At 42.0% G+C, this 23,330-nt stretch overlaps 1 protein-coding gene across 1 annotated transcript in view; it reads left to right on the top strand.

Annotated features, from left to right (window-relative positions):
• Positions 1-23,330, top strand: part of LOC140726138 (dedicator of cytokinesis protein 2-like) — a 1,234,790-nt gene that overhangs the window by 121,513 nt on the left and 1,089,947 nt on the right. The window contains exons 3-5 of the mRNA XM_073042110.1: positions 1,212-1,252; positions 5,682-5,737; positions 9,279-9,375. Of these exons, the coding sequence (XP_072898211.1) occupies positions 1,212-1,252; positions 5,682-5,737; positions 9,279-9,375 (194 nt within the window). The remainder of the gene's footprint in view (positions 1-1,211; positions 1,253-5,681; positions 5,738-9,278; positions 9,376-23,330) is intronic.

Below are 23,330 nucleotides of genomic sequence, written 5' to 3'. Positions count from 1 at the left end.
TATGCTCTGTATCATTACAGAAGCTTATAATTATGATTATGATGGGCAAGTTTTTATTTTTACAGAGACTGGTGGGTGTCTGGAATGTGCTGCCTGTGTGGTGGTAGAAGTAGGTACATTAGGACTTTCAGAAATGTTTTGATAGGTTCATGAATGTGAGGAGAATGGAAGGAAATGGACATTATGTAGGCAGAAGAGATTTGTTTACTAATTTAATTGGATCGGCACAACATTGTGATCTGAAAGATCTGGTCCTGTGCTGTGCTATTCTGTATTCTACAGGGTCCAAAAAGAGAAAACAAGTTAGCTTTCAGTACCAGTTCAGAAGGGATGAGTAGAACAAAGGGAATATCTCTGATATGGTGAGACCAAAATGAATTCATGGATTAGACTGGAGCAGATTGTATTACTTGCTTTCATAATGCATTGATAAAAGTATAATTGAGGAACATGTCTGGCAGAACAGACTAATCAAAAATGAAAAACTGACCCAAGATGATGAAACACTGAAACGACTCCTAAACACACAGAACAGGCTGGAGGAATTCAGCAGGTCACGCAGCATCTATGGAAATGAATAAACAGTTGATGTTTTGGGCCAAGACACTTCTTCGGTACTGGGGAGGAAGGGGGAAGACACTTGAATGAAAAGGTGGGGGGAGGGGAAGGAGGCTAGTTGGAAGGTGATAGGTGAAGCCAGGGATGTAGGAAAGGTAAAGGGCTGGGGAGGAAGGAATCTGATGGGAGAGGAGAGAGGACCATAGGAGAAAGGGAAGGAGGGAGGGTATCCAGGGGGAGATGATAGGCAAGTGAGAAGAGGTAAGAGGCCATTGTGGGGAATAGAGGAAAAGGGGCAGGAGAGGTGATTCTTTTTTCTGGAAGGAGAAATCAATACTCATACCATCAGGTTGGAGGTTACCCAGATGGAACATAAGGTGTTGCTCTCCACCCTGAGGGTGGCATCATTGTGGCAGAAGAGGAGGCCATGGATCAACATGTTGGAATGGGAATTGGAATAATAATCTTTGGCCATCAGGAAGTTCTGCTTTTGCTGGATGGAGCAGAGGTGCTCGAGAAAGTGGCGCCTGAAATGACTCCTCCTTATTCCCCTTAAGAAGGAATAACCCAATTACCCAAAGTTGGAGAATTCACCATGGAGACTGGATTTTGTTCTACTTGGCCGTAATGCTCCTTGTGTTTCTATTTCTTAGGCTGGTACAGAGGATACTCTCTGAAAAACAGATCTGTGAAGGTAAGTCTTACTCTCTGTTTCATATGGTGATATTGTCTTAACTATTTCAGAATCGGAATCTGATTTATTATTATTAACTCCTGTGAAGTGAAATCTGATGTTTTGTAGCAGTTTAGCGCAGACATAAAAATTACTATAAATTACAAAAATAAATAAATGGTGCAAAATGAAAGATTAATATGGTAGTGTTATGGCCCATTCACTAATCTGATGGTAAGAAGCTGTTTCTAAATCGTGAAGTGTGGACTTCAGTCTCCAGAACCTCCTTCCTCTGATGGAGCTGGCTGAGTCTACGGTCTTCTGCAGCCTTTTGCAATCCTGTGCAGAATGCTCTCCACCACATATTTACGGAAATTTGTTAGAGTCTTTGGCAACATACCGAACCTCAAACACCTAGGTAAAGCCATCATCCTTTCATGATTGCATCGGTGGGCCCAGGATAGATCTTCCAAGATGTTGATGCCCAGGAACTTGAATCTTCTCAGCCTTTTGAAAATTCTGAGTGACAAAGTAGAATCGAGGTGAAGTGTAAGGACCCATAAAACCATAAGACATAGAAGCAGAATTATGCCATTGAGCCCATTGGGCCTGCAACACTATTCCTACATAGCTATCAACCTCCATTTTAAATATACCCATTGATCTGGCCTCCATAGTCATCTGGCAATGAAATCCACAGATTCATCACCCTTTGGCCAAAGAAATTCCTCTTAATTTCTGTTCTAAAGGGATGTCTTTCTATTCCGAGATTATGCCCCCTGGTTCGATACACCCATAACATAAGAAACATGTTCTCCATGTCCACTTTAATTCAGCCTTAATATATAGGAAAAGAATGCGGCCATTAGGCACTTCAAGTCTGTTCCACAATTTTACCATGGCTGACCTACCGTAATTCTCCTCTCAGCCTCAATCTCCTGCCTTCTCCCCTTATTCCTTCAAGCCCTGACCAATCAAGAATCTGTCAACCTTTGCCTTAAATATACATAAAGACCCGGCCTCCACAGCCGCCTGTGGCAAAGAATTCCACAGATTCACTACTCTCTGACTAAAGAAATTCCTCCCATCTCCGTTCTAAAAGGACAACTCTCTATTCTGTGGCTGTGGCTTCTGCTTTTAGACTCTCCCACCATAGGAAGCATTCCTATATACATAGGAAGCTCCTCTCCACACCCACTCTATCAAGACCTTTCACCATTTGATAGGTTTCAATGAGGTCACCATTCATTTTTCTGAATTCCAGTGAATACAGGCCCAGAGCCATCGGACGCTCTTCATATGACAAGCCATTCAATCCTGGAATCATTTTTGTGAATCTCCTTTGAACCCTCTGCAGTTTCAGCACATCCTTTCTGAGATAAGGGGCCCAAATCTGCTCACAATACTCTAAAGTGAGGCCTCACCAGTGATTTATAAAGCTTCAACGTTACATCCTTGCTTTCATTATTCTAGTACTCTTGAAATGAATGCTAACATTGCATTTGCCTTCTCACCAAAGGCTCAACATGTAAATTAAACTTTAGGGAATCCTGCACAAGGACTCCCAAGTCCCTTTGCACCTCAGTTTTTTTGTATTTTCTCTCCATTTAGAAAATAGTCAACCCTTTCATTCCTTCTCCCAAAGTGGATGACCATACACTTCTTGAAACTGTTTTCCATCTGCCATTTCATAACCCATTCTCCTAATCTAAGTCCTTCTGTAGCCTCTCTACTTCCTCAAACTACGTGCCCCTCTAGGTATCTTCATATCGTCCGCAAACTTTGCAAAAAAAATCAATTCCATCATCAAAATAATTGACGTATGCAGCCTTTTTGCCCCCAGATGACCCCTATTTGCCTAGGGTAAACCGCCGTCGCCCCGCCAGTAGTGCAATTCTTCTGTGCAAATACAGTGTAATGCCCCCCCAGTACACACTCACAAGACAAATACCAGACAATACCCATAAACGAGTAAATAATTGCAACATTATAGTGATTTCTTAGTGATGGATTAGTAGAAACAGATAACCTAAAGGCGCCAAAGTAATAATCAGTTTGTCAGTCTGTGCACATATTTTAATACGTTGGAGCTCACGCCTCTGGTTCCCTTCCACGACGACCTTCCAAGCCTTTGGCCACTGCCTGAACCGCCGACGTGCAGTATCCGTTGCTCTGGAACCTCTGCCCACTCCACACACGTCCGTCCTGCTCGCTTTCCTCCCAAAAAGACCGCGAACTCCCGCTCAGCTTACACAGACAAGATAGCATAACAATTCTCCATTGGTTAGTGTTCCCCTTATCAGTACCCATAACCCAAACATATGAGGCACAGGATCCCATTACAGCATTAAGGAGAAGCCATTTCATTAGCCTGAACCATTAACAGCACTGTTACCGGTACTGAGAGCCCTACACATATAATGTAAAAAGAATTGGTCCCAACACAGACCCATGTAGAACACCAGTCAGAAGAGGCTCCCTTCATTCCTAATCTTTGCCTCCTGCCAATCAGCTATTGCTTTATCCATACCAGAATCCTTCCTGTAGTACCATGGGCTCGTACAAGTTATAAGGATGGCGGGATGGAGATGCATCTCTACCAAAGGAGGTGTAGGGTGCTCTTTCCTTCTGCTAGCCTGCAGGTCACCCTTGGGCAAGGTGAGGCACCTGCTTAGCCCCTCCCCACTGAACAGGGTCACATGAAGCCATGGGAGCAGGTGCTGGATGGTCGTATGAACAGCTGCTGCAGATCACAAGTCCTGGTTATGCGGCCACTGATGCCAGGCAGACAATCTCTGAAGAGTGTTAATGATGGCTGGGGTCACCTGTTTTGTAAAGACACTGCCCAGAAGAAGGCAATGGCAAATTTGCAAAGTCATGGACCCTGATCGCCCACATCATGCAACCCGGCACATAATGAATGAATGAGTATTGTATAGGTGCCAGTGAGACCCACCTCACTCTCAGTCTTCTAAACTCCAGTGAGTGCCAACCCAGAGCCATCAGATGCTTCTTGGACATTAACCCTTTCATTTCTGGGGTCATTCTTTTGACCCAGCTGATAGCCCCTCAATAGGAGTTTCAGGGTGAAAATTCAGCAGGTTAGAAATTTATCCACAATTGCATGCACAAGGCAATTAATAAATTTAACTGCAGATGTTGTGCTCTGCTTGTGATAGATTGTTTCATTGATATTAAGCTTCAGATACAAAGTACAGCACCCATAAAAGCTGCCTGACTTGCCAAGAATTTTCAATATTTCCTGTTTGCAGATTTCTAGTATAGCATCTGCATTTTGTTTTGATTTACAATTCTCAGTTTCTATTTTATTGAATATTTAATGCATGTAACTGGGAATAAATCTCAGCTTACTTTAATTTCCTGAGGAATGGTGTTAAATCTTTTAGTTTTATATTTTCAATAAGCACACTGAACTCCCTCTGAGATCTTCTAAATTCAAAGTCACACACTCAAAATGCTGGAAGAACTCAGTAGATCAGGCAGCATCTATAGATATGAATAAAGAGTTGATGTTTCGGGCTGAGACCCTTTAGCAGGACTGGAAAGGAAGGGAAGATGCCAGAATAAAAAAGTGTGGGGAGAGGAAGGGGGAAATCTGGCCAGTGATAGGTGAAGCCAGGTGGGTGGGAAAGGTCAAGGGCTTGAGACGAAGAAATCTGAATTGGAGAGGAGAGTGGACCATGGGAGAAAGGGAAGAGGAGGGGACCCAAGGGGAAGTGATAGGTAGGTGGAGACAGGTTTAAGGCCAGAATGGAGAATAGAAGAAGAGGGGAGAAGGAGAAATCGATATTTATGCCATCAGGTTGGAGGCTACCCTGGCCAAAATATAAGGTGTCGCTCCTGTACCCTGAGTGTGGCCTCATTTGGCACAAGAGGAGGCTATGATTGGACATGTTGGAATGGGAATGGGAATTAAAATGTTTGGCCACTGGGAGATTCCACTTTTGGCAGTTAGAGCGGAGGTGCTGAATCCAAAGTTCAACATTTCAGGGTTTTTGTAGAGTCATAGCAATAATCGGAATCCAGTTTTTTATCATTGACTTACATGATGTGAAATTTGTTGTTGTGTGGCAGCACTGAAGTGCAAAATTACTCCCATGTAGTGACATAAATTAATTTAAATAACAACAATTGATAAATTGTACCGTCTGCCCCTTTCTTTCCCAGCCCTGATAAGAGTCTCGGCCTGAAACTTTGGCTGTTTATTCCCTTCTGTAGATGCCACCTGACTTTTTGAGTTCCTCCAGCACTTTGTGTGTGTTGCTCAAGATTTCCAGCATCTGTGGATCTCTTGTGCTTATGACATGGAACATAGTAGTGTGTCACGTAGTGAAATATTTCTTTTTTTTATGCTTTTAAAGTGCCTTATATCCTCCACATCTGCATTTCGATGTTACGGTGAAAGTAAAACAATGTTCTCTCTCCACAGGGAATATTTCCTGCCTCTGTCATTCACGTCAAAAATGCAGCCATTGAAGTCAGAGGGTAAGTTTCTTAGCTTGGTCAAAGCCTTTTGAATTGACAATTCTGCCTGGGTGGATCTGATTTTGACTTTGGGCTGTTACAATGCATGCCAAGTCTAATTTTACAGGAGACCATGGCTTAAACAGAACATAAGGATTACAGACAAATGGTCATTTCATTTCACTTTGCCTTTCAGTGACTAATCTGGTCTTGTCCTCTGGTACACTGTTTAAACTTGTCCTCGTGGCCCACAATGTCCCATAAACTGAAAATAACCGTAAATATATTCAGAGTTGCAGCACTCGTTGTTCCTTGTTTGCTGAGAATTCTGAAGATCCACATCTCTGAGAAATATTCCTCATCATTCCAAATTTTTTTCCTGTGAAACAATACCTATTGCTCTCTAAGTGAGAAGACCATCTCAGCATCCCCTTAGGAATGTTTCAATGTTTCATTAACATCACCCTTCATTTTCCTTAACACTAGTTAACATAGTTTCCTTCATAGGACATGCCTTTCATCTTGGAAATCAACCAATCAGTGACTGGGTGGCATGACTGTGCCTCAGTTAGTGTAACACTATTACAGTGCTAATAACACGGGTTCAATTCTGGAACCATCTATAAGAAACATAGAGCCTTAAAATTATGCACCCTCGTATTAGCCATTTCCACTCTGGGAAAACTCTCTGGCTATCCCCACAACCTATGCCTGTTATTATCTTGTACAGGACTATCAAATCTCATCTCAGCTCCTTCACTCTGAAGAGTGAGCCATAACTCACTGAACCAGTCGTCATAACACATGCTCTCTAATCCAGGCAGCATCCTGGTAAATCTGCTCGGCACCCTCTCTAAAGCTTCCTGTCCCATCAGATTCCTTCTTTACCTACCTGGCTTCACCTATCACCTTCCAGGAATTCTCCCTCCACCTTCTTGTTCCGGCACCTTTCCAATCCTGAAGAAGGGTCTCGGCCAGAAACGTTGATGGTTTATTCATTTCCACGGACATTGCGTGATTTGCTGAGTTCCTCCAGCATTTTATGTGTATTGCTTTCTACAACTTATTTTAGTTTGAAATGCTGTCGACATATGATGCTGGAAAGGAGTTTTTCAAAAAAATCTCCACTTATCTTATTACCAGTCCAAATATTTCCCTTATTAACTGCTGATTATAGAGTCATAGACTTGTGCAGCATCAAAACCTATCCAACCTATCCATGACAACAAAGTCTCCACCTCAGATGGTTACATTTGCCTGTCATAAACACGAGAAGGTCTGCAGATGCTAGAAATCCAAAGCAACACGCAGAAAATGGTGGGAGATGGGTGAGAGTGGTAGTCGGAGGAGAGCTAGAAGGAGATAGGTGAAGCCAGGTGGGTAGGAAAGGTAAAGGACCGGAAAGGATGGAGTCTGATATGGGAGGAGAGTGGACCATTGGAGAAACGGGTGGAGCAGGGGATCCATCCCTTGGATAGAGGGAACGGGGAGGTGATAGGCAGGTGAGAAGAGATAAGTGGCCAGAGTGGGAATAGAAGATGAGGGGAGTGGGAGGGATTTTCTTTTACTGGAAGGAGAAATCGACATTCATGCCTTCAGGTGTTTTTCCTCCACCCTGAGGGTGGCCAATCTCTTTTGGCTAATCTCTTTTATGCTGCCTGCAAACGCATCACCATCATTATTTACCACGTCCATATGACGTGGGCAATCATGGTCTTCCATCTGTCATTCTCTATCCATGACCATGATTATTTGTGGTAACTTTTTCTACAGAAGTGGTTTGCCATTGTTTTTTTTTCTCTGGACAGTGTCTTTACAAGATGGGTGACCGCAACCATTATCAATACTCTTCAGAGATTGTCATCCTGGTGTCAGTGGTTGCATAACCAGGACTTGGAATACGCACCAGCTGCTCATACGACCATCCACCACCTGCTCCCATGGCTTTACATGACCCTGATTGAGGGTGCTATACAGGTGCTACACCTTGCTCAAGGGTGACCTGCAGACTGGCAGAGGGGATGAGTGCCTTACACCTCCTTTGGTAGAGATGTATCTCTACCCTGCCACTTGGAGCTGTAATAGCGTCATGCTAACCGCAATGCCACTGTTATGCCCCTCAATTTTCTCAGTCCTTCCCTACATGCTTGTCTCAATGTGAAATAAAAGCTGGGATTCAGTCCCAGAATCAGGGTTATTATCACTGACGTATGTTGTGAAATTTGTTGGTTTGTGGCAGCAGTACTATGTAATACAGTACATACAAATATTACTGTAAGGCACAATAAGAAATAGACAAAAATATAAATATATGGCCTCTATCACCTTATTCTTTGAGTTGATTCTTGAGAGTCCCTATTCAAAAAGCAAAAAATCTGATTTAAAAAATGCTCTTACCTGCATCACATTTATGATGACTCAAAAGAGTGCAGAGAATTAAATAAAATAATTCTCCTTACGTTGGAAATTTCTTTAGTGAAACCAACATTTTTTGGAAGTTCTATCATTGCCTCCCAAAGGCTACTGATAATGGAAGGTGCATTGGTTCCTGATGCTTTTGCAATCCAAAAGCTCTTCAGAAATGAAGAACGGGGCAGGAAACTTCTGGTCATCTTACTAAGTGTCACAAGCGCAAAGAAGTAGGAGAAATGTAGTGAGAGAAACAAAGGAAAGAGAGGACTGAAATGACCAGAAATTCCATTGTTAACCATTCACTAATATGGTTGCCAATTTCAACTAATATGGGAACAAATGAAACAGAAAATATAGAGGCAATTGTAACATATACTGGTGATTTCACTGAACAATCACAATCTTGGTAGCCACTTTATTAGGTACACCTGTACACCTGCTTGTTATTGCAAATATGTGATCAGCCAATCATGTGGCAACAACTCGATGCATAAAAGCATGCAGACATGGTCAAGAGGTTCAGCTGTTGTTCAGACCAAACATCAGAATGGGGAAGAAATGTGATCTGGGTACCTTTGACTGTGGAATGGTTGTTGGTGCCAGATGGGGTGGTTTTAATATATCAGAAATTGCTGATCTCCTGGGATTTTCATGCACAACATTTTCTTGAGTTGACAGAGAATGGTGCAAAACGCAAACAAACATCCAGCGAGTAGCAGTTCTGTGGGTGAAAGTGACTTGTTAATGAGATGAGTCAGAGGAGAGTGGCTAGACTGGTTCAAGCTGACAGGAAGGCAACAGCAACTCAGATAGCAACACATTATAACAGTGTAGAAGCACGTATCCAAATATACAGCATGCCAAACCTGGAAGTTGATGGGCTACAGCAGCAGTGGACCACACTGGATGTCACTCCTGCACTAATAACTGAGTGTAGGTGATTATATAAAAATACAAGCAAGCAAAAGTTAAAACTACAAGAAAAATACAATGAAAATCACAATTCTACAGCTTAATCCAACAAAGGCATTCCAAGCATTTAATGAGTGCTAAAAATGATAAATTAAATTAATAATCATAATTAAGAAACTACTTTATTGCAATGTTCATGTTTGGCAGAGATTAAAATCATTTTTTATTAATTTTTAAGTAATCAAGAGAACATCGTTTCCACGGAGATGCCCCTGGTGCAAGAGATTACAACCACCTTGAGGGAGTGGTCGAACATCTGGAAACAGCTGTATATCGTGAGTGGACATGCTGAAATCTTGCAAAGTTGAAGTTCTAGATAAGCTGCATGTTTTGCACAAAATGTTTGAAAATTCTTTTAAAATTGTGTCTCTACTAAGAACAGGCGAGCACAGTAACAGCCCCTTTGGCTCATCATGTCTCTACTGACGATGGTGCCCAAGGAAACTAACACCATCTGCCAGTATCACTCCACTCCTGCCTGTTCAAGTTCAAAGTAAATTTATTATTGTACATGTAACCATATACCACCTTGTGATTCATTTTCTTACAGACATTTACAGGAAAATAAAGAAACACAATAGAATAAATGAAATAATTACAAAAACTGACAAGTAACTGATGTGCAAAAGAAGACAAACTGTACAAATATAAATAGACAAGCAAATAACAAATAGATATACTGTAAATAAGTAATAAGTAGATGGATAGGTAGGTAGATAAATAATGCTGAGACCATGAGCTGTAATGTTCATGAAGGTTGGTCCATAGGCTGTGGAATCACTTTCAAGTTAATGTGTCTTCAGTAGTGGGTGTTGTCTCCCGTGGCGACAAGATAGTTGGCTTTGCCAAAGAAGTAGATTGTCTTGCTGGGATGTGTGTTAGAAATGCTGTCCATTCACCTCCAGCGATTTCTGATGGGTTCCTGTTCTTCCTTCCAGTTTAAAATAATGGTCTGGATAAGTGCATTGATGTTCCTTGTCCTGGAATCAATTACGTCAGATATTGAATCATACGTAGAACGCTATATCACAGGCTATTTGGCCTATCTAGTTCTGTGCTGAGCTATTAATCTACCTTGTACCATCGATCTGCACCCAGACCCCTTCCACACCCCTCCCATCCATATACTGATCCTAATTTCTCTTAAATGTTGAAATTGAATCCACATCCACCACTTTCCAGTGGCAGTTCATTCCACATTCTCACCACCCTGAGTGAAAAGATTCCCCCTCACTCTTAAGTCTGAGCCCATGACCTCTAGCTTTAGTTTCACTGCACTTCAGTGGAAAAAGCCTGCCTACATGTACCCAATGTACATCCTGATAATTTTGTATACCTCTATCAAATCTCCCCTCATTCTTCTATGCTCTAGGGAATAAAGTCCTAACATTAACTTCTCCCAGAGAGTTGTGGGGGTCTGGAATGCACTGCCTCGGAAGGTAGTGGAGGCCAATTCTCTGGATGCTTTCAAGAAGGAGCTAGATAGGTATCTTATGGATAGGGGGACAAGGCAGGAACCGGGTATTGATAGTAATTGATCAGCCATGATCTCAAAATGGTGGTGCAGGCTCGAAGGGCCGAATGGTCTACTTCTGCACCTATTGTCTATTGTCTATTTTCAACCTTTCTCTACAACTCAGGTTCTCAAATCCCAGCAGCAATTCTTTGCACTCTTTCAATCTTATTGACCTCATTCTTGTAGATCGATGACCAGAACTGCACAAAATACTCCCAAATTAGGCCTCGCCAATGTCTCTTGCAACTTAAGCAAAGCATCCCATGTTTGCCTTAATGTGAAATAAAATTTTAAGGCTTAAGAATCAGAATCAGGTTTATTGTCAGAGAAGTGTCTTGAAATGTGTTGTTTTGAGGCAGTGATACAGTGCAAGGCATAAAAATGTTAAAATTTTTAATAAATGGTGAAAAAGAGGAATAGTGAGTTAGTGTTTGAGAGTTCACAATGTAGATCCATCAATGTAGAGGTTAAATTATTGGGTAAACATGTGGTTAACTTCACTCACCTCAACTCTGAACTGATTCCAAAACCAATGGACTCAATTTTAAGGACTCTACAACTCATGTTGTCAGTATCATTTATATACTTTATGATTAGTAGTATCATAGGAATAGTACATAAGGCGCAGATTATGTACTATTATGTCCCACAGAAGAAGTTGTTCTCAAATGGCAGTGGTAGGGAACCGTGGATGACAAGGGAAGTTAAGGACTGCATAAAAGCCAAGGAAAGGGAATATAAGGTAGCAAAAGTGTGTGGGAAATTGGGTGATTGTGAAGATTTTTAAATCCAACAAAAGGTAACTAATAAAGCTATAAGAAGGGAAAAGATGAAATATGAGGGCAAACTAGCCAATAATATAATGCAGGATAGTAAAAGTTTTTCAGTTATATGAAGAGTAAAAGGGAGGTAACAGCTAGAAAATGATACTGGTGAGGTAGTAATTGGGGGGACAAAGAAATGGCAGAAGTACTTAATAAGTACTTTACATCAGTCTTTACTGTGGAAGATATGAACAGTGCGCCAGAGGTCAATGAGAGCCAGGGAGCAGGAGTGAGTGTCATTGCTATTACAAAGGAAAAAGTGCCAGGCAAACTGAAAGGACTTAAGGTGGAGAAGTCACCTGGACCAGATGGACTACATTCCAGAGTCCTGAGAGAGGATGCATTTTGGTGATGATCTTTCAAGAATCACTTAATTTGGCGTGGTCCTGGAGGATTGGAAGATTGCAAATGTCACTTTTCTCTTTAAGGAGGGAGGAAGGCAAAAGAAAGGAAATTATAGGCCTGTTAGCCTAACCTCAATGGTTGGGAAAATGTTGGAGCCTATTATTAAGAATGAAGTTTTGGAGTACCTGGAGACTAATGATTAAATAAGACATGGTTTCTGTAAAGGGAAGCCTTGTCTGACAAATCTGTTAGAGTTCTTCAAGTAAGTATCAAGCAGGGTGGACAAAGGAGAAGCAACAAGTGTCATTTCCTTGGATTTTCAGAAGGCAGTTGATAAGGGGCCATACATGAGGCTGCTTAACAAGCTAAAATGTTATGGCATTACAGGAAAGATACTGGCATGGATAGAGGAGTGGCTGACAACCAGGAGGCAGCAAATGGAAATAAAGGGGAGCTTTTCTGGTTGTCTGACAGTGACTCATGATGTTCTTCAGGGGTTAGTATTGGGACTGCTACTTTTCACATTGTTAATGATTTAAATCATGAAATTGATGGCTTTGTGGCAAAGTTTGCGGATGATATGAAGATGGGTGGAAGGGTAGGTAGTGCTGAGGAAGCAATGCGATTGCAGCAGGACTTAGACAAATTGGAAGAATGGGCAAAAAAGTGGCAAATGGAATACAATGTTGGAAAATGTATGATAATGCATTTTGGCAAAAGAAACAATAGTGTGGACTATGATCTAAATGGGGAGAAGGTTCAAACATCAGAGGTGCAGAGAGACTTAGGAGTCCTCGTGCAAGACTTACAGAAGGTTAATTTACAGGTTGAGTCTATGGTAAAGAAGACAAATGCAATGTTGTCATTTATTTCAAGGGGAGTAGAATATAAAAGCAAGGAGATAATGTTGAGCCTTTATAAGACACTAGTCAGGCCACATTTGGCGTATTGTCAACAGTTTTGGGCCCTATATCTCAGAAAAGATGCATTGTCATTAGAGAGAGTCCAGAGGAGGTTCACGAGGATGATTTTGGGAACGAAGGGGTTAACATATGAGGAACATTTGGCAGCTTTGGGCCTGTACTCACTGGAATTTAGAAAAATGTGGGAGTTCTCATTGAAACCTACCGAGTGTTGAAAAAACTAGATGGGGGATGTGGAGAGGATGTTTCCTCTGGTGGGGGTATCCAGAGCAATGGAGCACCCCCTCAAAATTGAGGGGTGACCTTTTGGAACAGAGGTAAGGAGGAATTCTTTTATCCAGGGAGTGGTGAATCTGGGGAATGCTCTGCCTCAGATTGCAATTGATGCCAAGTTCATGGGTATATTTAAGGCAGAAATTAATAGTTTCCTGATCAGTCAGGGCATTAAAGGAGATAGCAAGAAGGCAGGTGTATCCGGGATCAGCCATAATGGAATGGCAGAGCAGATTCAATGGGCTGAATGGCCTAATTCTGCTCCTGTGTCTTAAGGTCTAACATGTATCTGTTCACTATCTGCTTTGTATTCTGTGTTGTGTGTTTATTATGGTAACTAGTCACATGAGTACGGGCATGGTAAAAGTGAAGGGAATAAGTTACATTTGCTTGCTTAGATCTGGGTAGTTTGTAGCTTGGGACTGGCGGAGGTCATATCTTTTGCTGACCATAGAAATAACACTAAGTAATGCTTAGCTTATATTTGGGTCTGCTTTAAGTTCATCTCAAGATTGTATGTTAATTGCAAATAAAAGATCAAATAAATGATTTGACTTTTGGAACAATCATTTCATTGCAGCTAAGGGCACATCATGCAAGTGTAACAACTCCACAGTAGTCACAGGGTAGTGGCAATTGCTTGGGTTTGATTTTGCTGTTACAAGTGTTGTTATTATTGTATTTGCACTCATTGACTCCTTTTGTTGTCTTTTGCACATTGGTTGTTTGTCAGTCAGTCATTGATTCTTTTCATTGAGTCTGTTGTCTTCCTTTGTTCAACTGTGAATGCCTGCAAGAACATTAATCGCATCGTAATATGTGGTGACTGTACTTTGACAATAAATTTACTTTGCACTTTGAACCATATAACCATATAACAATTACAGCACGGAAACAGGCCATCTCGGCCCTTCTAGTCCATGCCGAACGCTTACTCTCACCTAGTCCCACTGGCCCGCACTCAGCCCATAACCCTCCATTCCTTTCCTGTCCATATACCTATCCAATTTTGTTTTAAATGACAATACCAAACCTGCCTCTACCACTTCTATTGGAAGCTCGTTCCACACAGCTACCACTCTCTGAGTAAAGAAATTCCCCCTCGTGTTACCCCTAAACTTTTGCCCCCTAACTCTCAACATGTTATCTTGTTTTAATCTCCCCTGCTCTCAATGGAAAAAGCCTATCCACGTCAACTCTATCTATCCCCCTCGTAATTTTAAATACCCCTATCAAGTCCCCCCTCAACTTCGAGTTGAAATGGCGGCATGGCAAAGGTGATATTTTTAAGACGTAAATACTTCTGGAACGAAAAACTAGCATCAAACATGGTGGCCTTTGACAATGTTTAGGCCACACTTGGAAAATTGTGTACAGTTCTCATTGATCCATTGCCATAAGGATGTGGAGTCTTTGGGGAGGGTGTAGAAAAGTTTACCAGTGTGTGACCTTACACAAGCAACAATAAAAATGATATTAAAAAACAAATAAGTATTGCAAAAAGAGAGTAAAATAGTGAGATAGTGTACTTGATTTTAGCAGCCTCTCCCAGGATGCACCCTGTCTATACACCACATGATAATAGACCGTAAAACCAGATGGTATATTTTGATCAGATCACCCCTCAATCTCTTACACTCCAACAAATGAAGTCCGAGTTGGTACAGCCTCCCAAGTTCAGCCAACACCCTGGTAAATCTTTTCTAGTTTGATTGCATCTTTCCTATAACAGGGTGTCCAAACTGTACACGAGACTTCAAGTGTGGACTCGCTGTTGACTTGCGTAACTGCAATTGGTTTGAGATTGACCCCTGGTCAGTGATAGCTGCTGGTGCACTTTACACTGTCTCCTGATTGGATATCTTTATTATTTATAGTTTTTGCAATTTATAGTTTTTCATATATTCCATTATACGTATTGTATTTATTTATTTTCCTGTAAAAGCCTTCAAGAAAACAAATCGTAAGGTCGAGTATGGTGACAAATACATACTTCAGTAACAAATTTATTTTGAACTTTGAACTCTTCAGCACAGTTGAATGCATTTCAGAGGTAGACTACAGAGTGTCGTCACTGCTCTGGGATGAACCTCCAGGCTAACATTTCTGCTTGAGAAGCTGATGTTAAATGAAAAGATATGTAAAGCTGACAGTAGATTGAAAAAAAATGTGTGTGCTCTTGGGCCTACTCTGTTTATTGTGATAACTGAAGGGGAGGCTGTATTGGCTCATCTGACAGGTCTCCGACCTGCTGGAAAGCCTCAGGCTTGTCATTTATTGTCACAGTGGAGACTGTGGTTTCCCTTTAGCTTTTGACAAAAAAAGCAATGAAGCCAGAGTTCACCTGATTTAACTTAAATGAGATGAATATTTTACAGAGAGTCTCAAATTAGCTGAGGTGACAGAGTGTTTTCGTACAGGGCCTCAAATGTGGTTTAGGCTGCATGTTAATTACTGAGCCATGTATTACTGAATTACTATCAACTCTTGGTGCTTACATAGTCAGTAGTCAGGAAATTAAATGCAATGTTAGCATTCGTTTTGAGAGGACTAGAATATAAAAGCAAGGATTTAATGCTGAGGCTTTTAAGGCACTGGTCGGACCATGTGGAGGATTGTGAGCAGTTTTGGGCCCTTTGTCTAAGAAAAGATATGCTGGCTTTGGAGAATGATCCTTGAAGGAAAGGTTCAACAAATGAGGAGCATTTGGTGGCTCTGGGCCCGTACTCAATGGAGTTCAGAAGAATGAGAGTTCTCATTAAGACCTATAGAATATTGAAAAGCCTAGAGAGTGGATTTTAAAGAGATATTTCCAACAGTGGGAGAATATAGGACTGGGGGCAAACCACAAAATTATGAGGATGTCCCTTTAAAACAGAGACGAGGAATTTCTTCAGCCAGATGTCAGTGAACAACTGGAATTCATTGTCACAGATGGCTGTGGAAGCCAAGCCATTGGGTATTAAGTGGAGGTTGATAGGTTCTTAATTTGTAAGAGTGCCAGAAGATTATGGGGAGGAGGCAGGAGATTGGGGTTGAGAGGGGTAATAAATCAGCAATGATAGAATGGGAAGGAAGCTGGATGGGTTGAATGGCCTCATTCTTTTCTTATATCTTATGGTCTTACTTATTTAATCAATCATGAAGCATTCTGTGGCCTGCAAAACAATGAAGGTGATATTACAATGTAGGCGTCAGATCAAAGTGTTCGTAAAAAGCAGGACTTGAAGAGAAAGATTAACTGTTAGATCATGAAATAGAAGTTATGATGACCTTCTGGGTTACAATGGGAGACTTCATTACTGGCTTAAACAGAAATGACAGCAAACTGTAAAGAGTGTGTCTGGAAATGAAAGAAGAGTTTGACAGTTTGATGAAAGGAAGTTAATTTCCATGGCCAGTGAATCCGTGACAAGGGATTGCGAATTTAGAAGTGATATGGAGAGGATCACCTTTCATCACCTCACGAGTTCCCAAAGTGTTTTTCAGGTTATGAATAATATTGAAATGCATCAGTGCTCTTGCGGGGAGATATGTTGGCTCCTTGTGCACAGCAGGGTTATAGCTTAAATTGTCGACAGTCCCTTCCCTTCCACAGAACTCACTCAGTTCCTCCAGTTTCTTACTTGTTGATCCAGAATCCAAATGGCTGCACTCTCTTGTGTCTCCAGTAATGAAATTAATCATCAATTAAAGCTCTCATGCATACAGAGAGCGTAGAACAGAGAACACTACAGCATAGCACACTTCAGCCCACACTGTTGCACCGACTTTTTAGGCCACAAGACCATAAGATAGACAGAGCCTATAAAAAGTATTCACCCCCCCCCCCCCCCCGGAAGGTTTTCATGTTTCATTGTTTTACAGCATTGAATCACAGTCGCTTTAATTTTTGGTTTTTTTGACACTAATCAACAGAAAAAAAATCTTTTGAGTCAAAGTGAAAACAAATTTCTACAAATTGATCTAAATTTATTGCAATTATTAAACACAGAATAATTGATTACAGGAGTATTCACCCCCTTCAAATCAGTATTTAGTAGATGCAATTTTGGTAGCAATTACAGCCTGAAATTCAGTCTGTGTGGATAGGTCTCTATCAGCTTTTCACATCAGGACACTACAATTTTTCCCCAGTCTTCCTTTATAAAACTGCTCAATCTCTGTCAGATTTCATGGGGATTTTGACTGAGCAGCCCTTTTCAAGCCCACCCTCAAGTTTTCAATTGGAATGAGGTCTGGACTCTGACTTGGCCACCGCAGGACATTAACTTTGTTGTTTTTAAGCCAGTCCCGTGTAGCTTTGGCTTTATGCTTGAGGTCATTGCCTTGCTGGAAAACAAATGTTCTCCCAAGGCACAGTTCTCTTGCAGACTGCATCAGAATTTCCTCCAGGATTTCCCTACGTTCATTTTACCCTCCACCTTCCTGAGCCTTCCAGGGCCTGCTGCAGGGAAGCATCCTCACAGCATGATGCAGCCACCATCATGCTTCACGGTAGGTATGGTGTGTTTTAGATGATGTGCGATGTTTGGCTTATGCCAAGCATAGCTTTTAGTTTGAAGCAACCTGCACATTTCTTTGTATGTTGTGATGTTCTGCACATGTGACATATCATCGTCGTTATGTGCCCTGTGGTATGACATGCATGGTCATAGTCTTTCCATGACCAGAGTTGTTTTGGCAAATGTTTTATAGAAGTGGCCTGCAGGCTAATAGAGGGAAGGAGTGCCTTACGCCTCCTTTGGTAAAGCTGATCTTTAAAAATGATTTTGGTTGAAAAAAAATGTCTTTTCAAATAATTTTTTTTTATGATCCACCTCTGTTCTCAAGAGAACAACCTTGCCCATGAGTTAGTAGATTGTGAGGTGGAGAGCTTCTCTTTATTGTGCAAGAGGTTCTATTCAACAGTCTTATAAGAGCGTGTCAGAAGCTGTCCTTGAGTTTGGTGGTGTGTGTATTCAACTTTTTACATATTCTGCCCAATGGAAGGTGGGTGTAGAGGGAACATCTGGGGTGGGAGTTTATGTTGGCCGTTTTCCTGATTCACTGGGATGTGTTGACAGAGTCAGTGGAGGGGAGTCTGTTTTGGAATTGGAATTTGTTGATTATGGTTATGTGTACTGAGGTACAGTGAAAGGCCTTTGTCTGTGTGTCATCCAGACAGATAATTCCATTGAAAAGTACTTTGGGATCATTTAACCTGAAAGGGGGAAAGCAAGAGAGATGAGACAGCTCTTGCAAAGCCCCCTCACTGGAGGAGAGGTTGTTTCTCACTCTGTCTCGTCTTTGAACGTAGAATTGTGTTCAGTAAATGGCATATACAGTCGGCCCTCCTTATCCGTGGGTTCAACCAACCGCGGATCGGGAAAACCCAGAAGTTCTCTCTCCAGCACTTATTGCTTGAGCATATACAGACTATTTTTTCTTGTCATTATTCCCTAACCAATACAGTATAACAACTATTTGCATAGCATTTACATTGTATTAGATATTATAAGTAATCTAGAAATGAATTAAAAGTACAGGCAGTCCTTGGGTTATGAATGAGTTCCATTCCTGAGTCCATCTTTAAGTCGGATTTGAAGTCGGAACAGGTACATCCGGTATTATTTAGCGTCAGTTAGTCAAACGTTTTTCTTAGTATATAGTACATATTTTACCTTTCTATGCATATAAAACAATTAAGAAACATATGTATTTCAATAATTTAACTACTGCGTTGCTTAGTAATAATTGTAGCTTTCATCAAGGCAGGGCCTTTCACATTCTCCATTAAAATTGTTCCGATCGTTGACCGACTTGTAGCCTAACGCTTTTCCAATGACCGATGGCGTTTCACCTCTTTCCGATCGCTTTATTACTTCCACCTTATTTTCAATCGCGATCGTGATTATTTTCATGAACTGAAACACTGCGGATTCAGAGCTTCGCCGCCAGGTCCTAATGTCCACCGCACTGAGACATGTTAAATAAAGTCCGGGGTTCCGCTGGGTCCTAAAGACCACGGCACTAACACATATTAAATAAGGGACTTGAGCATCTGCGAATTTTGGTATCCGCGGGGGGGGTCCAGGAACCAATCCCCCGAGGATAAGGAGGGCCGACTGTACTGTACACGGATTGAGTCAGAGACATTTATCCAGATTCCCATCCCAACCGTAAGTGTAGTGGCTATTGTACCACTCTTACATCCCAGTGATCCGGGGTTCAGTTCTGCCTTTGCCTGTAAGGAGTTTGTATGTTCCCTCTGTGACCACGTGGGTTTCCTCACTGTGTTACCATTTCCTCCCAAATCCCAAGGATACAGGTTGGCGTTGGTGATTTGTCAGCATGTAATGTTGGTGCTGGAAGAGTGGCAACACTGGAGGGCTTCCCCCAGCATTTCCTCAAAATGTGTTGGTCGCTGATGCAAACAATGCATTTCACTCTGTTTCGATGTTTGATGTACAACTGACAAACAAAGCTAATTTTAAATCTCGAAGTTTTTATCTCACTATTGATCTGAAGGTTAAAGCCTGATGGCTGGAGAGCGAATGACTGGAGGCCTCTGCTGGGGTTGAGGGGGAGGGGAGGGGAGGGAGGGAGGGGGAGAGGGAGAGAGAGAGGGAGGGAGGGGGAGAGGGAGAGAGAGAGAGGGAGAGAGAACAAAAAAGAAATGGGGCTTGTTTTGCTGTTGTTGCTTTGTCGCTTGTTGTCTTCTGTTTTGTGCCGTGCATTGTGGGATATGCTTTGTGATGACGTTGGTGACCTGCCCCCTGTATATCCTTGGGTGTGTTGGTTGCTCACAGATATGATGCATTTCACTGTGTGTTGATACACATTTGATAAATAAAGCTAATCTTTAACAAGTCTCAGAAAGATTACTCCTAACTGCAGCCTTCATTTGCTGGTGAATGCCTTAAACTTGCATCCTTCACTTATTGAATGAAGAGAGGAAGCAGGGAAAGAGATGAAGAAAAAGTTCTGACATTATCCATGCCTTAAAGGGGAAGGTTGTAAACCTACCAATTTACCGGACTTCTCCTCAGAACATCAGATCCTCATAGCGCAGACCCTCTGATGTGACTGCAGTGGATTTCACTCACTAAATGATTCTATTACAATCTAATTTACTGCGTCTTCCAGGGGCATAATCTTTGCTTCACTGCAGATAGCTGTTGATAAAAGTATTATGAGTCAAAAACAAAAGAATTATTCTATATTTAGCAGATTAAATGTAGGCTGCTTAACAATGTGTGTGTGTGTGTGTGTGTGTGTGTGTGTGTGTGTGTGTGTGTGTGTGTGTGTGTGTGTGTGTGTGTGTGTGTGTGTGTGTGTGTGTGTGTGTGTGTGTGTGTGTGTGTGTGTGTGTGTGTGTGTGTGTGTGTGTGTGTGTGTGTGTGTGTCTCTCTCTCTCTCTCTCTCTCTCTCTCTCTCTCTCGGTAGGCTTGACTTTATCCCTTCAGAAGCACTGTATTTATTGATACCAGTGTTGAATATAATTAATTTGGTTAATGTGTTTTCACCATAGAATTGTAAAGCCCTCCTCTGTGGCCAGGATTTTTAATAAAAGCTTTTCACAGACTTCCATATCTCAATGAGCCCATAAGGCCTAGTTACAGAACGAGGCAGCCAATTGGAATGCAGCATGCTCCCACAGACAACAACAGGGCTATGAGAATATGTCACGTCTGGCGATTGAGGAATAAATTTTGGCCCGGGCTCTAGACAGAAGGATTCTCCTGAAGGATTCATTGAACTTGACAGTCAGGAACGCAGGTGCAGCCACTGCTGGCGAGAGAGCACCAGGCCGGACTTCAAGCCAGGTTAAAGCATCGAGGCCCGAGAGCAGAAAGCCAATCGATGTTCAACTCCACTACTCTGTGCCATCCAAGACTCCTTTATCTGAGCCTGTCCTGTCTGGTTGCATTTGACTCATCTCCCTCTCTTCTTGCCCCTACCATTGGGTAGGAGGTGCAGGACAATGCTATCAGGCTCATGAACAGTTGCTGCCCTACAGCCATCGAGCTTCACTCACCTCAGTGCTGATCTGACTCCACAACCTGTGAACTCTCTTTCAGGGCCTCTGCATTTGTAAAGTATGGTTTTCTTTATGCATTTTATTGTATTACTTTATTTTCCTGTGGATGCCTGCAAGAAAATGAATTTCAAAGTTGTGTGTGATATAATTTCTTTGATATTAAGTTCACTATGAACTTTGACACAAACTCGAACTGGAATCCGGCCAGCACCTCTCCTTCCATACGGTCTAGATTTTTGACAATCTTTTTTCTCATAGGAATTATTTTATTTAGAGGTGCAGGGTGGAATAGGCCCCATCGGACCCACGAGCCACTCCGCCCAACAATCCCCGATTTAACTCCAGTCTAATCACAGGACAATTCACAATGATCAATAACTTATTAATGAACTGTGTCTTTGGACTGTGGAGGAAGCTGCAACACCTGGAAAAAACCCATGCATTGCACCGGGAGGACTTACAAACTCCTTGCAGATGACGCCAGGGTTGATCTCTGAACTCTGGCATCCCAGGCTGTAATAGCATTGCATTAATCACCAACATGGTGTCTATCTCAAACCACAACCCTTAGGATTAACAAGGGTGATCTCCATCTCCTGAGGCACCGCAAATAATGGATAGTCTTCTTGACATTGACATTACACTTGGTGGTTAAGTGCTTAGGAAACCATGTTTCCTCATGACAGAGAAGGAGGCTATTTGACCCCTCGATTCCTTGCCAACTCCAAAAGCCAGTCTGGTATATCCCATTCCACCAGATATTCTCTCTCAGATGGATAACAACACATTACGCAAGGTCTTCTCACCAGCCACTTGCATTGGAACGATTTACCATGAAATCTTAACTTAATAAGCTACTCAATCCTTTCACGGTGAAGGCTAGGGCCCTGGGGAGTGTTGTAGAACAAGGGGCCTGAGGAGCACATGGATTTTTTTCCCCTGGAAGTGGAGTCACAGATAGAAATGGTGGGTGGAGATGGTGTTCAGCCTGCTTGCTGAAGGAAATAATGTTCAGAGAGAATCTGTATCTACTGACAGGTATCTTCATTGGTTCAGTTAACCGGCACATGAATTTACAGAACTAAATAGCCGTGTGCACATCCACTAGGTTTCCCTGCCACTCCACGAACAGTCAAAGAATAGAAAAGGTATTACCTGGGAAAAGGGTCTACACTGGCCAGGCATTCCTGTTCATTGATTTGTAGATGGTATTTATTTCTGGCCAACATGCTAACCTTCAACAGATAGGGCACTGAGTGTCAGAGATGGGACATTTGTTCTGCTGGTAAGATTGCTGCTCGAGTATTGTGTACAGTTCTGGTTGCACTCTTATTGGTCAAAGTTGAAGTAGATCATTAGCCCCATTATTAATGAAATATATCATTATGCTGTGAAGAGTGCAATGAAGATTTAAACCATAAGACATAGTAGCAGAATTAGGCCATTTGGCCCATCATGTCTGCTCCGCTGTTTGATCATGGCTGATCCATTTGCCTCTCAATCCCATTCTCCTGCCTTCTCCCTGGAACCTTTCATGCCCTGACTGATCAAGAACCTATCAAGCTCTGCCTTAAATACGCCCAGTGACTTGGCCTCCATAACCACTTGTGGCAGTGAATTCCACAGAATTCACCCTCTGGCTAAATAAATTCCTCCTCAACTTCATCTATTCTGAGGCTGTGCCATCTAGTCCTAGACACCCCCACTATAGGAAGCATCCTCTCAAGCATCTGCTCTATCTAGGACTTTCAACATTCAATAAGTTTCAATGAGATCCTTCCTCATTCTTTTAAAATCCAGTGAGTAAATGCCAAGAGCCAATAAAGGCTTCTCATGCAATAAGCCTTTTATAAGATAATAAAACCAAAAGATATAGGAGCAGCATTAGGCTATTTGACCCATTGAGTCTGTTCTGCCATTTCATCATGGTTGATCCACTTTTCCTCTCAGCCCCAATCTCCTACCTCCCCTCTCCCCATGTCCCTTCAAGCCCTGACCAATCAAGATACAGAGGAGATGTCAGAGGTAAGTTTTTTATGCAGAGAGTGGTGAGTGAGTGAGTGCCGGCAGCAGTGGTGGAAGCAGAAACGATGGGGTCTTTTAAGAGATTCCTGGATGGCTATATGGAGCTTAGAAAAATAGAGGGGTGTGGGTAAGCCTAGGTAGTTCTAAGGTAAGGACATGTTCGGCATAGCTTCGTGGGCCAAAGGGCCTGTATTGTGCTGTAGGTTTTCTGTGTTTCTAAGAAGCTATCAACCTCTGACTTAAATATACATAAAGATCTTGTTACCTATGATAATGAATTCCACAGATTCATCACTCTCTA

The sequence above is a fragment of the Hemitrygon akajei genome, chromosome 4 (genome assembly GCF_048418815.1).
Source record: "Hemitrygon akajei chromosome 4, sHemAka1.3, whole genome shotgun sequence".
Classification (NCBI taxonomy): domain Eukaryota; kingdom Metazoa; phylum Chordata; class Chondrichthyes; order Myliobatiformes; family Dasyatidae; genus Hemitrygon; species Hemitrygon akajei.
This window is presented reverse-complemented; position numbering and strand designations above follow the sequence as displayed.